This window comes from Chroicocephalus ridibundus, chromosome 7 (genome assembly GCF_963924245.1).
Source record: "Chroicocephalus ridibundus chromosome 7, bChrRid1.1, whole genome shotgun sequence".
Lineage (NCBI taxonomy): Eukaryota > Metazoa > Chordata > Aves > Charadriiformes > Laridae > Chroicocephalus > Chroicocephalus ridibundus.
The window spans coordinates 11,247,825-11,263,969 of NC_086290.1; the positions used below are offsets into that span (position 1 = coordinate 11,247,825).

Consider the following 16,145-nt stretch of genomic DNA (forward strand, 5'->3'; position numbering starts at 1 on the left):
GAGCTTTGATTTTTATTCTTCTTTGCTCGCTTGTTTTAATACCATTACAAATCGCTGGGAAAATCCTAATACTCCTGGGAATCCGTTTGGAAATTTTAACAGGCAGAAATATGCTTATGCAGTCGGTACCAGTACACATGTGAACTTTCAAATTACGTGGTTGGTACTGAAGCAAATGAATAATGTTAGAGTTTCCTTGTGTTAAACGTTTTGCTAAAATGAAGCCTTGTAACTTTGAAAGTTCATTCAACTTTGGGAAATGCATGTTTATGTTAGGCATGTAATGCATTTAGCTGAAACTCACTTTGCAAAGGGCAAGTACTAGGAAAGTATTACTGCTAATGGAAAAACATGTCTTTAAGTTAAAATCTAAACTTTCGTTCAGTTTTAATTTGCTTTGTGTCAGGGAAATAAATTTATAGTCGCTTTTGCTCTACTCGGCATATGGAACCTTACGTTTCCTTTTTAAAATGACATCTTTTGGTAGGAAACACAAACTGAGGCAAGCAAACATTTCTAAGAGTTGTTTCTTGCTTTCCTTAATCCAATGGATGGAAAGGTAATATTGTGTAAACAACATTATTTTATTTTTTTATGCAATATCATGCTGTAAATATGATTTATCAAATAAGGATGTACCTATGATTGAATCTTTGATTCTGCACAGCTAGAGTTTATATATAAATATAAATGTGTCTTGACAATCAAGGACTTATGTCAGTCTTCCTTTATGACGTTTCTTATTGTTATGCATTCCATTTGTTTGACTTGAGTATTTGTATTGTCTGTAAAGTATGTAATGTTTTTATAGCTTGTTTAAAAAACAAACAAAAAAAGCCTGTAAATACATACGGACTGATGACAGTACCGCTCTGTTGGGAGGCATATGATGATGTACTGTTTGTAAGCAATAATACACAACAGCCCTAACTTTACAAGTAGCATAAGGATAAGTTCCAAAAATACCTTTGGGAGTTAATAGCCTTGTTTGAGTTAATGAATATTCTCAATATTTTTTTTTTTTTATAAATAAATTCAAACGTCCTCCTGCTGGAGTATATAACGTTGTTTACACAGCACAATTTCAGTCACAGAGGGGACAGTCTTTAGACGTATGGCTTCATCCGTACACACTTTGAGTAGGAACTGAATGGCTTGGCTGCACTTCTGCGAGACGAGGAAGCCTGCGAAAGTCGAATAGCTCTGTCTCTAAAGGATGAGAGATACTGTTCTGCTTCTGTGCTGATTCCTGACAATTCCTCTACTTAAATTTGGAGTCTTTAAGTCTTGATGCTGGACTGCTGAGACTTGGGCCTCCAGTAGAAAGGAGTAGTTCTTATTTCATATGCAGATAAACAGGGAACTTACAAGTCACGTCTTCATTCGAGTTGCGTATTTTTTCAAATTACGAGCTATGAGGTGATGAGATGGGTTTATTCCGATAAACTAAACGTCAAACTTATAGTTTGAATTGAAAAGGTATTAGACTGTACAGAGCAGCATAACTATTTGAACAGTCATCACTGCTTTAGAAGCCCCCACCCCCAATTTATAAATGTATATGACCTACATTTTATAGGAAAAAAAATGTTTTTAAATGCTAGTCATTTATATAATACGTGCTTTGAAGGATTTGCTAGTCCACTTCTGTCACTTTTAGTACACTGGTATCTTTTATATGTAATGTATGCTTTTTATTATTATTATTATTATTATTACTATTATTATTATTATTGTAGTAAAGCATTTCAGTAGGAGGATTTTTGCAACAGTCTGAGGGGTTGAAATTTTCATTGTCAGAAATGAATTATACTGGACTTTGTCTGTCTGGTCTTGTCTTTCTTTTAATGCTGTCTGGAAGGGAACTTGGTATTCAATAAAGCAAGTGACCTCCTTTTATTTTGAAGGCATACTATGTAGTGCTGAATTGGATCTGGAGATACGATGAATTTGAAGACAGAGAAATTAGTACAAAATCTAGTGTACAGAAGAAATTGTGTTATGAAAAGCCTGATGATATATATATATATATATATATATAGTGGAACACTGTTACGGTGCGTTTTCTGATATAGTGTTATTTTCCTGAAGTCCATATGCCTTCTTTGTATTTCAATTAATAATAATAATAAAAAAATTAATCCTTATAGATAAATTTAGGAGAATAGGTTTATTTCAATGATTATACAGTATTTCTTTATCCTACAACATCTATTCCGTCCCTTTATTACCAGACAAAAGACCATAACCTGAATTTCATGAGTAAAAGTATGTATATAGGTGAGAGATGGTTTTGTAGGAACCTGAAAAGTACGGATTTGTATATTCCTTACGTTTCTGACAGAAATCAGTACGTCAGTCTTTCTTTATTCCTGTGAAATGAGGAATTTCCTGATACCAAGAGTGTGTGGGTTTGTGTGTGTGTGAGTGGCTGTGGGGGGGGGCGCGTGTAGGTACATGAAAGACGCTTAGGTCTCATGGCAAAAATGACGCAAGTATAAAAAGATTCAATGTAGTTCAACACATCGCTTAACATTTAATGTGTAAAAGAAACATTTAAATTTCATAATTCAAAAAAAGACAAAAATAGTTTTGCAGGAAACAAAACTATTTGGATAGCAGGCTTGACCAAATGAAATTTTTCTTTTTGGTTAAACTTGATATATTTTAAATGATTCTATTTCTGCCTTTATTTCTGCCCTAAAAGCAACTTAAAATATTTTGGGAGTTACTCTTCCTGTTCATTTGACTGTGAGTGTAATTTATATCATGGTTTACAAAATGTGGCATGAAGGATTGGATTGTTTTATCTGTATAATACAATGAAAGATTGCTTTTTTTTTTTTTTTTTTTTTACATAATCATGGTGAATGGTATTGTATTCTTAGGATTGATTTATTCATTAAGTGACTTAATGAGTTTCATCACTTTTGACATTATTGTTTTCTTAATGGTTAACTTAGTCTTTTGGGGTTTATAACACCCTTCTATGTATTGTGATACTAAGGGAAGTTATGTTTTTGCTTTATTTTTAATTAAACTAATAGTTTGATAATTTATATTTGCAAATGATGCATTTTAAATGTGGTCACTTGCTGTTTGAAAAATAAAAATATAGAATACTGTTTTATGAATAGACTTAGCAGTATTTTTCATGTTAGATAATTTCAAACAAAATCTTTTTTTTAATGAGACAGATGAAGGCACGTAGAGATACGTATCGTTCTGCAAGAACTCAAGTGGATACCTCCGACAATTAAATGAAATATTTAAATATTTGATTTGAGACATATAAAACTTACTTGGGTTTTCTTCCCCTTTGGATATCCTTCTTGCCTCTGTTGATTATAGGAAAACAGAATCTCTGACCTTAATTTTAATCCTGGACTTCTTAGAAGATTGCACTGGAATCACTTTAATAGAAGCACCTAGCGTTAGACCAGCTTTCGTGATCTTGTTTACACTAGAGGGAATTTATTCAGTGCCAGCAACTCTTCGTGCAAATGAGAATCAGGACTTTGCTTTAATCTCAGTTGCAAGAAAAGTGAACTTTACTACTCAAATTTTCAGTCTATTGGCTAACAATGTGCCGTGTGTGCGCTACAGTGTTTCGTAGCCTGGGTAGTATGGAGTATTTAATATGTAACACAGATTTTTCTTTTTTTTTAATCGTTGAAGCAAATATGTAAAAAACATTGAAGATCAAAGCATTTATGCACTTAACAAACCCAGAAATGTGCCCTGTAGCATTAATTACTGATAATTTAGTTTTCTCGCCTTTATTTATTCGTGTGTTAAACACGTTGTTTTCCCTGAATCTTTTGGTAGCATCGCTCCTGATAAAGGCTTGATTTTTGTGAAATGCGTGGCTCTCTTGATTTCACTTCGTGTAAGAACAAGCTTTGTGTAAGAAAATGTTGAAAGTCGCACGATGCCTTTTGAAGAGAAAAAAAATAATCTGGTGAAATTCTGTGCTAAAACTCGAGCCGTGATGAGCTGAGCGCTGCAGCAAGCGCGGGCTGGGTCTGGGATGCCGGTGGCTCCTGCCTGGTGGGTGCAGCCCCCGTCCTGGAGCCCGCAGTGTCACTACTTGGGTGTTCTCCACCTCGGGGAGCCCCCTCTGGGCAGCGGTGGCTGCAGGAGAGGAGCTTCTCGGCTGGCTTCAGCCTAAGCCCCTTCTGAAGATGCTGAAGGCAAGTTGAGTGATGCTGCGTGGTGGCAGAGAAAGGGCTCTCATGAGGTTTGCTCTAGCGTCCTCCCCAGGGGACGGCAGCCCCGCGGGGATGGCCAGGCGCAGCCGCAGGGCAGTGACATGGAAACGGCACAGACGGTTCTGCAGGGACTCTCTGAAACTGTCCTTAGGAGGGCTGCCCGTCCTCGGTGCCTCTCAGCTGTGCGAGGCCACCGTCCCTGCTGTCCCTGGCGTACCGCTGACCTGTGGAGTGGATGCAGCTACATCACTTGATGTGACTTGGTTTCGCTGTTGCGCTCGTGTGTGTGTTTTGGTGGTGTTTTTCAAAATAGCCTATCAAGAACTTAACGTGGCGTGTTAACGTCCAGCCAGTATAGTAACTACCTTTAATGGTTTCATGTTTAATAGTTTTTAGAATGTGGGTGTGCTTTGCAGTATGCCTGAGTAAGCATTGTCTGCGTACTCGGCCGCTCTGCTTGTCTTTAGTTTTGTTATGTTTGCTTACATTAGTTATACTGATTTTTATTTGTTTTAATTATGGGGTGGAAATAAGAAATCAAAGCTGATAGTTTCTGCTTATTGACTTCACTATTTGACAATTTTAATCATGAAACTGATGCTGAAAATAAGACATTTTCCAATGTTATGATGTTAAAGCAGTTGCCAGAACCTACATTTTGTGTTGAGTGAGAAAAATGATCCATTGAATTAGCCTTTGCTTTTCCCCCCCCACCCCAGGAGAAGGAAATAGTTTTCTGTTAAAATGATTGGTTATTTGTTTGTTTAGAGGGTTGGGAAAAAAATCTCTCTCTGAAATTAATATCTTTCTTGCACTGCACAGGAGAAACTGTTTTGTAGCTCCAGAATGGGCAGCAGTTTATGAAAGCAGAGAGATTTGGAGGTGGGTTGGCTTAGGGAGGTGGTCTGGAGAAGTGTCGTGGTTTGGGCTTCTGCCTTGCGCTTGCCGAATCAACAGAAGATAGTTTCCTATAGAATATTGTTTGCTCTTTTGTCTGCTTTAGTTGCCAAGATACGGAGTTTAAAGAAGAGAGCTTTCCACTGGAAGGGGGTTAGAAGGGAGCCGGCGTGTGCTGTCCTTTCAGGAGCCAGCAGCCCTGCCCTGGTGGCTCAGGTAAGTCGCCTCCTCCGTGGTGAAGTCGCCTCCTCCGTGGTGTCCTTCCCTTTCACGTCAGGGCTGGTCTCCGGGTTCCTAACAGCCCTGCTGCAGCAACTACTCTCCCTTCTCAGTTTCAAAGGCATACACATACGAGTCACTGGCAGAAATGAAATACGATGATTTGGTGAGGTTCCATCTTAAAATGTGCGTGCGTATCTTTTGCGGTCCAGCCAGCTACATCGCTTTTGCCGGTGTCTGCAGCCACGCGCGTCATGCAAAAAGCATGGGATCCTGTTCCTCCCCCCGTTATTTGTACTTACCTCTGGATGTTTGCGGGGTGCACAAGTCACTGATGGTTTCTCCGCTTGGAGTCCATCTCCCTGGGCACCTTTTCCACTTGGAGTCCATCTCCTGTCTGACGCAGGAGAGGAAAGGCACGTTGCTGCCTGCTAAGTGTACACGCCTGCCTGCTGGTAGCAAAGCGGCTTGGCTCATTTTTGGCCAGCGGCTGCACCTGTCAAGCCTCTCGGCTGGAAATGTGGGTGCTTAGTCCCAAAGCGAGCTTTGTGCTGGTACCTTTGGCATAGGACGGTGCGTTGGCAGTAGCTGCCTTCGTTTAGAGGAGGTGATGCCTTCTCAGCTGCGCAGCCCGAGAGAGGTAAGCTGGCCCAGCTGTGCCACTGAATACAGGTTATTTTCACTCTTATTTGCGTATATGTGTTTTTTCTCATGGTCAGGTCTTATCGTTGGTGCCATTGCAGAGAGGCCGAAGTAACAGAGCTTTTGTAACTGCTGTTGGATTGAAAGCACTAGCCGGGCCTTAGTGAAACCAAGAGGATTCCGTTATTTTAGCAGTGTAACTCATAAAAACAAATACTTCTGTGTTGTAAGATGAGTAACGACTGTTGAAGATGTAGAATTTTTCCACTCTGAAAGCTCTTCAGGAGCTTTCTGTCTTGTCACAAGATAGACTGAGTCACGAGAGGTGATAAAGTGACGACTACAAGTGCTGGGAATATGTTCAGGGTAATCGCAAGGTAATCCTGACCCTGCAGTAATGCCCGAGAACACGGCAGAGGATCTCGTCGGAAGCTCAAAGGATGACTTGTTTGTTTTCTCTCAAGTCCTGTGTTTTCTTCCATTCGTCTTGCCAGTTCCTGAAATCGTCTTTGTTATAAAGCTAATTAGAGACAGAACAGCCTAAGAAAGTGACAGCTCGGAAAGACGGATAAGCGAGTGCAAGGGTACCACTGCGCCCAAGCGATGTTTTCCTCCAAAACAGGAATTGGAAAGGAGGGGTTTCTTGAGGGCGGTATTTGTTAACTTAAAGGAAAGCGTCAGGTCAAGGTAAGGAGGATGATCAGGCCCCTGGTCAAACGCGTAGCGAGAGTGGGGGATGTTGCAGCTGCTTGAAAATGAGCCCTGAGGACAGCGTGAGCCCCCCCGTCGGGTGCAGAAACGCGCTTTGGCAGCGCTGGCTCTCACGGAGCCCCTCTTCTTGCCTGAAACTCCATTTTCAGGGATTGAAACAAGGATGTTGTTTGTGGTGATGCTCAGGTATCACACTGATAACTGCTGTTACCGCACACTGAACAAAATCGGGTAAAATGCACTTTAAAAGCAAAGTGTTTTGCAGTGTACAACTATGAGTGAACTCGAATAGAAAAAGGCTGGCTCTTCGTTTCGTCTGGGAACATACTCTTTACGTGTAGTGGCCCGTCTTGCTGTTGATCTAGGGTTTGTCTGTAGGCCATTGAGCGATGTGAATAGCTAAATCGTGCAGCTTATTCACAGTTTGTGCTGTGCGCGTACACAGAAATCGGCTTGTGTATTGCTGTGTTAGGAAAGACAGGTATGTTTGGCAACTGAAGATGATCACGATGAGGTCTGTGTGATAATTAACATCCATTGTACTGAGAACCAGTCCTTCCCTTGCTCAGACCTGTGGATGTTCCAAATTCACACCTTCTCTTGCCGACCCACCTCTGTGCTGCTACTTTCCCTGTTTCTGGGGGCCACGTTTGTATCTTTGACACCCCTGTATTTTTCCCTTTACCTGTTTTTATCCCACATAACCTTTTGTCACCTCCCTCACTCTCTTAAATCCATCTCCTGGAGCTGTTTCCTGGATCTCCAGACTCCATCCCCTGGAGAAGTTTCCACCAAGCGACACCATATGGATTATCGGAAGTCTTCTCAAATCACAGTTCAGGATGCCTGATATTCAGGTCTGTCAGGTTTCGGATGCTCCGACAGTCCTGAGGACCTACATAGCTTGAGGGGAAGGATTCCTGCTGGTCTCTGGAACTCGCAGCATCCATTGCTAGCCCTAAAAGCCCTCAAGAATTGGACTTTGATACAAGAATTTTAGCTTTTAGGTGTATTTTTCCCCCCCTTTTCCTCCCAGCAGAGATAAGGTACTCAGCATAAAGAGAGAGAATTTTTAATTAGACCTTTTAAAAGACTTTCTCAAATGGTTTGCGATGGTTTTCCTTGAGGGTGGTGCAGACCTCGGAGCGGTGCGGAGGAAGGCTCATGTGAACACAGGGGTGGCTGAGCCAGCTGTGAGTCACGCAGCCCTCCCGAGCGCGCGCTGGGGGAATTTGTACCATTCCACATCATCGCATATTTGGTGTGAGTAATCTCAGTGAGAGCCGCTTCTCTTGCGTTCCGGGTACCTCTTTATTTCCAAAGCCTGTTCTTTACAGAAAGCGAGCCGCTTTGCACGTGACGGCCGCTTGCTGATTGCCCTTGGAGAAGCGACAGTGTGTGTCAGTCTACGGTTTCGCTCGCATGCTGAGTATGGAAAAGCCACGTGCTCCTCGGGAACACAGGCAGCCCCGCTGCCGGAGCGCTGCCGGCTGGATTCGTTTGCCAAGAAGGAAAATGTTCAAAATTGGCCATGACTTAAGTAGGAGCAGACGGAGACCAACACCGAGCGCTCCTGAAAGGGCTTTTTAACAGCAGCGCTTGGTGATTTTAATGTGTCGGTGTGGTCCTTGAAAATACCTTTTGCTGGATTTCTGCGGTCCTTATTTCCAGCGGGGAGGTAGGATTTTTCCCACAGTCAGTGGGAAAATGGTCACTGGGGGGTGGTGGTGGCACCTGCCCCAGGGGACTCCTTCAGCGCTTGCTTAGCGTGCACACGCACGTGTAGGGGTGGACGTGGCCGCAGGCAAGGCACAGGGCTCGCTCCTCGGGCAATTAGTGACTCCTCACCAGTTCTGCAACAAATCAAAGCTATTATTTCAGATTTTGCCCCGGCCCTCAAGCTGAGAGAATCTGGCTCAACCTGTTCCCTGGTAGTCGTAAAGAGCATCCTCTTCGAAGGGAGCTGGAGGAGAGCTGCTGAAATAGTCCAGGAATGGGATATCTCGGGGAGAAATTTCCTCAAGTTAGGCTTCATCCTCCTTGGAGAAGTCGCCTGTCTTCTCTGCGCTCTTGCTTTCCTTTTCTGCTGCTCGCCTGTCTTTGCTGTTTTAAGAGTAAAGGCTCATTTACACTTTGCCTCTGGAAAATCAAAGCGGGTTCTCTGGATTACATGGATGTCTTTTATGGATACTTTACTGAAAATTTAAAAGGCCCTAACTCATTCTGCCTTACTGGCAGTAATTTTGGAAGTAACAGAAGTCAGGGAATGGTATTCAAGCTCCAAGGAAGGGTGTCTGGCTTTAGATTGAATCCTGTTTACATTGAGACTATCCAAAATTTCCTGCCTTTAATTCAGGTGGAGCTCTGCCTGGGCAGGGTCACGGGATGCCATGGCAGCCCTGTACAGGGAAGTTCCGCCGAAGTGAGTTCCTACTGAAACCAGGTTGTAACCGCTCCCGTCCGGAATTGACATCCTGTTTCCCTGTTGTTGGCAGCCTTCCCTCCAGCTATGAATTCTGTTATTTAATAGTTTATTTTTTGTCAGGCTCCTGAGATTTTCAGACTCGGTGGAAGCCTGCTCCTAACCCCTCATTAGCTGGGTTTCCTCCGTTTAGCGCCGCGCGTGCCGCTGCCAATCCCTTTGGCACTGCCGCCTCGCAGAAAAGATGGAAGAAATCACCGTGGAAAAGTGGAAACTGGAAAAAAAAACCCCAAACCCAAAAACCCAAAACACCGAGTGGCTAGAAGGCGGCAGGTGGGCCGGGGGCTCCACTCGGGGGGGGGGGGCCGGAACACCCTGTGGATGCCCGCCCGGGCGGGGGGGCGGCGGTGCCCGGGCAGACGTGGCAGCGCCGGGGCCGTCCCGCCGCGGGAGGCGGCGCCGCGGGGGAGCGGGACCGGGGCGGCGGGGACGGAGGGAGGGAGGGACCGGGAGCCGCAGGTGAGTCGGGACGGGGCGGAGGGGGTACCCGCAGCCCCCCGCCCCACACAGCGGGGCCGGGCTGGGGAAGGGGGGGACGAGTCCGGGGGCAGCGCAGGTGGCACCTTGCTTTGCTTTGCTTTGCTTTGCCCCCGGCTCCCTCCGCTGCGGTGGCTCGCTCGGCGGGGGGGGGGGGGGGGGGGGGGGAAGGGGAAGGGGGGGGGAGGAACGAGGGAAAGTAAAGGTAGAACATTAAAACGGGGGAGGAAAAGCAAAAAGAGGGGAAGAAAAAAAAAGAAGGTAAAAGAAAAAAGAAAAGCAAATAAGGGGGGGGGGCAAAAAAAAAAAGGGCAGGGAAAAAGGCAAAAAGAAAAAAAAAAGGAAAAAGTAGCAAAAAAATGGGAAGCAAAAAAAGCAGGAAAAAAGAGACAAAAGTAAAGCAGAAAAGGCAAAAATAAGAATAGCAAAAAAAAAAAAAGCAAGCAAAACAAGCAGGAAAAAAAAGACAAAGCAAAAAAGGGCAAAAATAAGAGTAGCAAAAAAAGGAAAGCAAAAAAAGCAGAAAAAAGGGCAAAAGTAAAGTTAAAAAAAGGGGGTGGGGGAGAATAGCAAAAGAAGGACAAAAAACGTAAAAAAAAATTCAAACAAAGAAGGAAAGCAAAAACAAAAAAAGAAAAAAGTCAAAAGAAAAGCCAAAATGGCATTTAAAAAAAAAAGAAACAAAAAAAGGGACAAAAGCACCAAAAAAAAAAAAAAAAGGAGAAAGTGAAAAAAAGAGAGAGGAAGAAAATAAAAGGCAGAGGGAGCAGCTCTCAGGCTCTCGCAGCGCTTTCCGGGAAGGGGGGGGCGCAGCCCCGCGGTGGCGATGGGCCGGGAGCCCCCAGCGGGGCCGGTGCCCGATCCCGATCCCGGTGCCGGTGCCGCCGCCGCGGGCCCAGGCGCGGAGGTGTCGGCAGCGCCGCGGCCTCTGCCAAACCGAAGCCGCCTGAGGGCACCGGGAAGTGGAAGGTGCCGGGTGAGCCCGGGCTCGTTTGCCGCCTCTCGCGTTCCGCGGCCGTGCTCTGGCTGCAGAGACACGCAAAAGCAAGAGGCGGGTGATCGTCCGGGCTGTGGCGGTAAAGGAATGCCTGGGAATAGCCGGGCGCGGCGTTACCGTCCTTGCGCGGATGGCTGCTTTATTTCCCTTTAACTCCCGCCTTCCTCGGGGTCCCCTAAATTAGGTGTTTTTAAGAACTTGACCTGGAGAGGAGTTGAGGGGATTTATTAAAACTAAAGCGCTGTTGGCTGCTGGGTCCCTTGAGGGAGGGAGGCTTGGAAGTGCCTCCTCTGGCAGGGACCGAGGCTTCGGAGGTGGTGGGACCACACGCAGTTGCGCTGGGGAAGGCGTCCACCTCTCCTCTTTAAAGTCAGCCAGCTGTTGAGCAGCTCAGAGCAGCGGCGCTTAGCTCAGAAACGGCTTTAATGTGACGATTAATAAAATATTATTGCCTTGAAAGGATGCGGAGGGGGCACGGAAATTTCATCTCTAGGAGCCTGGTTTTGTAATTAAATAAAGAAGTGTCGCAGGAAAAGGAGACGAGCCTTTGTAACGTTTCTGCGCGGAGGTGCGCTAATGCTGCTCTTCTGCTCTCTCGAGCGCTAAATGGTATGGGAAGATTAAAGCAACCATTCTTTAATTTATAGGCTGGTTAGTGTCTTTGGCAGAAACTTTAGGAAAAGTAATATCAATTAACTTTTGAGTTAGAGGCTCGCTTATATTAGAGGAAAACTGTGCTTGTTTGGTTTCTTTTGGTGGACTGGCGTGTATAGCAGAAAAAGCTTCTGCTGGGTTGGTGACCCAGATAGATAATACGTCCGCAAAATATCTCCGTGTTATGCAGCGACTTGGAAACCACGCTGCGCCGCTAACCTGCTGCCTGGGATGAGGGGAAGGCTCCCGCCCCCAGGAATTCCCACTTACGCACCCCAAATTGCAAAAAGACATGGGTCGGGAGGTGGCTGGGCGGGCAGCGTCCCTCCTGGCATGTGTTTGTTCAGCTCTGGCCTCGGCGCTGTGCACCCCTTGCGGTGTTTGCTTCGGTCACCTCGTAGGGCCCAATGCGTCCATACGTTGAGGAGGGATGTAAACAGTTGCAGGGTTGAGTAATGAGGTATGAGGCGGTTGGAGACGCCGCAGAGGAGCGATAGCGGAGAGGCAATTTCCTGCGATTGCGGAGGAGAAAGCTCTTACGTCGAGGCGAGCGGGAGCGGGGCTACGCGGGAAGAGGACAGGCCAGGAGAGGGGTTTTAACGCCGAGAAAAAGGAAGAAAAAATGTGAGATGAGGGGGTTGAAATGTCCAGGAGGGTAATGTTTCCTGCAAGGTGAGCTCCGTGTGTGAAATCCGTGCGTGGAGCCCTTCTCTCTGCGTTTCGCAAGTTTCGGATTGATGATACGGGTGCGTCAAACCTGCCCGTGGTCACCGACCGGGCGGCTGTGGCCACCCTGAGCTGCGGCAGGGGGTCGGGGCCATCTCCTTCTGGGGTCCCTCGGTGGAGCCGTTTGGGTGAGCCGGGGGCTGCAGCCTCTTCCCACATCCAGCTGGAACCGCTGGTAAAGACAGGAGTTTGGATGGCAACAGCGAATCCTTTACTGAGTGAAATCTCTGGCAAGGGAGGAATCTTAGGAGAATATGGCTATTCAATTGCAATCTCGTTTCATGTCGTGTATTTTCTTCCCCCTTTTTTTTTATTATTACTATGGCTATTTCCATAAAAACATGAGCTTTGTTTCTTTAGAGTTCGTCTACTCCTGCTGCTTTTGCCCTGCTTGAAGCCCCAGTCTCCCCATTTGTGGTATTGCGGGGGGTTATTTGCTGCAAAAAGAGGGGAGGGAAGCAGCAGGGAATCAATGAACTCGGACGGCTTTGGTGCTGCTTAACCGGCCACGTGGAGGGGACGAAGAAAAACCTCCCGTGCTGGGCATTGTACCCCAGCTGCAGGAGACCTGAAACACGGTGGTGGAGCCGCGGCAGCACTGGTTAGTTATTATTGGGTATTTAAAAGCAGAATAATGGAGGCAGAATGGTGAAAGGGCTGATCTGGGAGCTGGGGTTCAGGCCCTGATGGAGAAATTCTGAGTCACCCAAAGTGGTTTCTCTATGTCCCTGTGAAATAGGAAAAGCACACTTCTGATGGTTATCATGTCTTCGTAGCTTGCAAGCTTGAGGAGTCAAGAGATTCCTACACTGTGCCCATGGTAAATTTAGTCTGTGGTCTCAACTAAGGTTTCCAGCCACTGGTACAAGCCATGGGTGACCATGGTTGGTTCTTATAAGCATGTGAGGTTGCCTGGCTAGGAAACTATTGGACCCAGGAGAGCCAACGATGCAGCCAAACTGCCCTCTCCCCAGCTGTGGAGCACGTCTTGCTCCTCTCTGGCTGCAGCCCTCTTTGCCTTACCTGGGTATGATGTAGCTGTGCTGAGGAATGGCCAGAAAGGCTCTGTTGGCAGTTGGCGTAGGAGACTGTGGGCAACTGGTTGATGGCCATCACAAATGGCCACCAATGTGCATTGGAATGCACATCAGGAATGCAGAGTGTAGGTCTGTGGTGGTGGACACCTTCAACTGTTTCAGTTCCATCTCTGGGTTGTGATGGAAGAGGGACAGAGTGGGGTAACAGGTTGCTTGTTATGGAAAGTCTTACATTGTCAGGACTCCGGTCTGCAAAAGGTACATCTGAAGGGGGTATGGTCAAGGCTGTGATGTGATTAGTGGTGCTGGGAGCTAAGTACTCCGTACGTCCCATGTCACCGGAGCACGGAATGAAATTAACAGGTGCCAGATTTAAAACCAGCGAGAGGAAATACTTTCCCCAGAGAGCACACCATAAAGCTGTGGAGCTAGCACTGCAGGATGCTGGGGACAACAGGGGTGTGGATACCAGGTTTAGAAAAGGCCAAGAAGGGCCCTTAAATGTTGGGCTGTGTATTGGGTTTGCGTGTCAAGGTTTTGGTAGCAGGGGAGCTACAGGGGTGGCTTCTATGAGAAGCTGCTAGAAGCTTTCCCCATGTCCGATAGAGCCAGTGCCAGCTGGCTCCAAGATGGACCCACCGATGGCCAAGGCCGAGCCCGTCAGCGACAGTGGTAGTGCCTCTGGGATAACATAGTTAAGAAGGGAAAAAACCACCCTGCGTGACAGCAACTGCAGCTGGAGAGAGGAGTGAGAATATGTGAGAGCAACAACTCTGCAGACACCAAGGTCAGTGGAGAAGGAGGGGGAGGAGGTGCTCCAGGCACCAGAGCAGAGATTCCCCTGCAGCCCATGGTGAAGACTGTGCTGAAGACCATGGTCAGGCAGACTGTCCCCCTGCAGCCCAGGGAGGTTACAGGTGGAGCAGATATCCACTGTCAGCCTGTGGAGGACCCCACACCAGAGCAGGTGGATGCCCAAAGGAGGCTGGGACCCCATGGGAAGCCCACGCTGGAGCAGGTTTACTGGCAGGACTTGTGACCCTGTGGGGCACCCACCCTGGAGCAGTCTTTCCTGAAGGACTGCACTCCATGGAAGGACTCGTGTTCGAGAAGTTCATGGAGAACTGTCTCCTGTGGGTGGGATCCCACACTGGAGCAGGGAAGAATGTGAGGAATGCCCCCCCGCCCCGACGAGAAGAAGCATCAGATGAACCCCCATTCCCCATCCCCCTGCGCCGCGCAGGGGGAGGAGGTAGAGAATTTGGGAGCGAAGTTGAGCCTGGGAAGAAGGAGGGGGTGGGGGGAAGGTGTTTTTAAGGTTTAGTTTTTATTTCTCATTACCCTACTCTGATTGGATTGGTAATTAATTACATTAATTTCACGAAGTCACGTCTGTTTTGCCCATGATGGTAATTGCTGAGGGATCTCCCTGTCCTTATCTCAACCCACGAGCCTTTCGTTACGTTTTCTCTCCCCGTCCAGCTGAGGAGAGGGGTGATAGAGTAGCTTTGGTGGGCACCTGGTGTCCAGCCAGGGTCACCCCACCACAGGCCGATGACAGAGCCTGTGCCGCGGGCAGGCTGGGGGCGGGCGCAGGGGGAGCATTGCTCTCTGCTTGCTCTGCTGTCGCTCTGTGGTTCAGCATCTGCTAAGAGCCGCTCTCGGCTCCGTCTAGGTAATAGCCTTCTGCTTCTGCAGACTAAGAAAGCAACAGCAGTGTCTTCTGTCTTTCCTGCTTTCACAGTAAGCGCATTAAAATCATGAATCTTCTACAACGGAGGATCCAGCACCGCAGGAATTTGACCGAGGAGAACAGCTGACCTCCTGCTGGGATCAGCCTCGCCTGTTGCGGTGTTAGAGCGGTGCGTTGGGCAGGTGGAGGCAAGGCGAAGGATACGATGTTCAGCCTGAATGGTGCCAGAAGTGAGGGATATGTCCAAGAGCTGTTCCACGAGGAAGCACAGCAGGTATGTTGGAGAGCCATTTCCCTTCATAGCCAAAGTTTCCATCGCCAGTGGTCTCTGCACCTCCTCCTGGTCACCTCTGTGGCAGGTAAACAGGACTGGAGTAACAAGACCACCCCTCTTTCTGCTACTTAAACCTGAGGGACTTTATTTAGAAAGGGAAAGAGGGGACTTGGTTTCCAGAGTTGCAATGGGAAAGCTGCAGTTTCCCTGGAGTTTCAGCTCTCGGTTCCAGAAGCTCTGAAATTCACTGGAGCCCTGAGTACCAGTCCCGTGTCTCCTCTAGAAACATGCTGTCCTGATCCCCAGATCTGTGGAAGGTGACTGTGTGGAATGAGTAGGCCATCTTAACCTACTCTGTCAGTCCCAGCTGGTCCAGCCTGGTTTGTCATCCCATCTAAGAGACTTCTCCAGTGCACTGAGGATCCTGCTTGTCTCGGTGGGGTGCTTGGCAGGGACAGAAGGAGAAGCACAATGTATAGGTGCAGGCTCCGGAAAGGACCCCTTGAATGGTGTTTTTGGTTCACGTTACAACAACAACAATGGGGTTAATTTGCTGACCCTGAGTAGGATTCTGTTGTGCTTATCCTACAAGAATATAAACAGGGTATTACAGGGAACCCGCTCTTCCAGGGCTCAGGGATCCCAGCAGCTCTGCTGCCCCTTCATCTTAGAGACCACTTGCAGCAAAGTGGTGTCTTAGCAGCTGTTGGTGGCCATCCCACTGTTGGTGGCGGGCTGCAGCACCACTTCTGCAGCCTGTTTGTGAAGCACAAGAGGTAAAACCAAAAGCTTTGCTTTCCTCTAGGTATCTCAAACGCAGACCAAGCCCTGGTGGAAGATCCAGCTGTTTGTGTGGGAGCCAGTGCTTTTTGGAACGTGGGATGGTGTCTTCACCTCCTGCATGATCAACATTTTTGGAGTGGTTCTTTTCCTGAGGACAGGATGGCTCGTGGTGAGTGAGCGCTGACTTGGTTGAATGTGTGAATAGGCATTTTTCTCCTCATCTCCTTACCTTGTGTCTCCCAGGTGGTTTTGGATTCTTTGCTGCTCATAGTAGGCAGTGAGCTGGTTATGTCCCCTGGTATTTTGTAGCATTTCAAAAAGTTTCACTAAAATGGAAAGCTG

General features: G+C 47.1%; 1 protein-coding gene across 5 annotated transcripts in view; it reads left to right on the top strand.

Annotated features, from left to right (window-relative positions):
• The first annotated feature begins 9,590 nt into the window (after window positions 1–9,590).
• The window catches only part of SLC12A8 (solute carrier family 12 member 8), a 56,546-nt gene continuing 49,991 nt past the window's right edge, over window positions 9,591–16,145 (top strand). For 4 of the 5 annotated variants that reach the window (XR_010072066.1, XR_010072067.1, XM_063342052.1 and 1 more), the window contains exons 1-3: window positions 9,591–9,621; window positions 14,798–15,020; window positions 15,826–15,972. Coding sequence is in view for 3 of the 5 variants with exons in the window: in XM_063342052.1 (XP_063198122.1) it covers window positions 14,952–15,020; window positions 15,826–15,972 (216 nt within the window). In the remaining 2 variants the exon portion in view is untranslated. Of the gene's footprint in view, window positions 9,622–12,521; window positions 12,618–14,797; window positions 15,021–15,825; window positions 15,973–16,145 lie in introns of those variants that run through there. The other variant, XM_063342053.1, reaches the window with a different exon arrangement.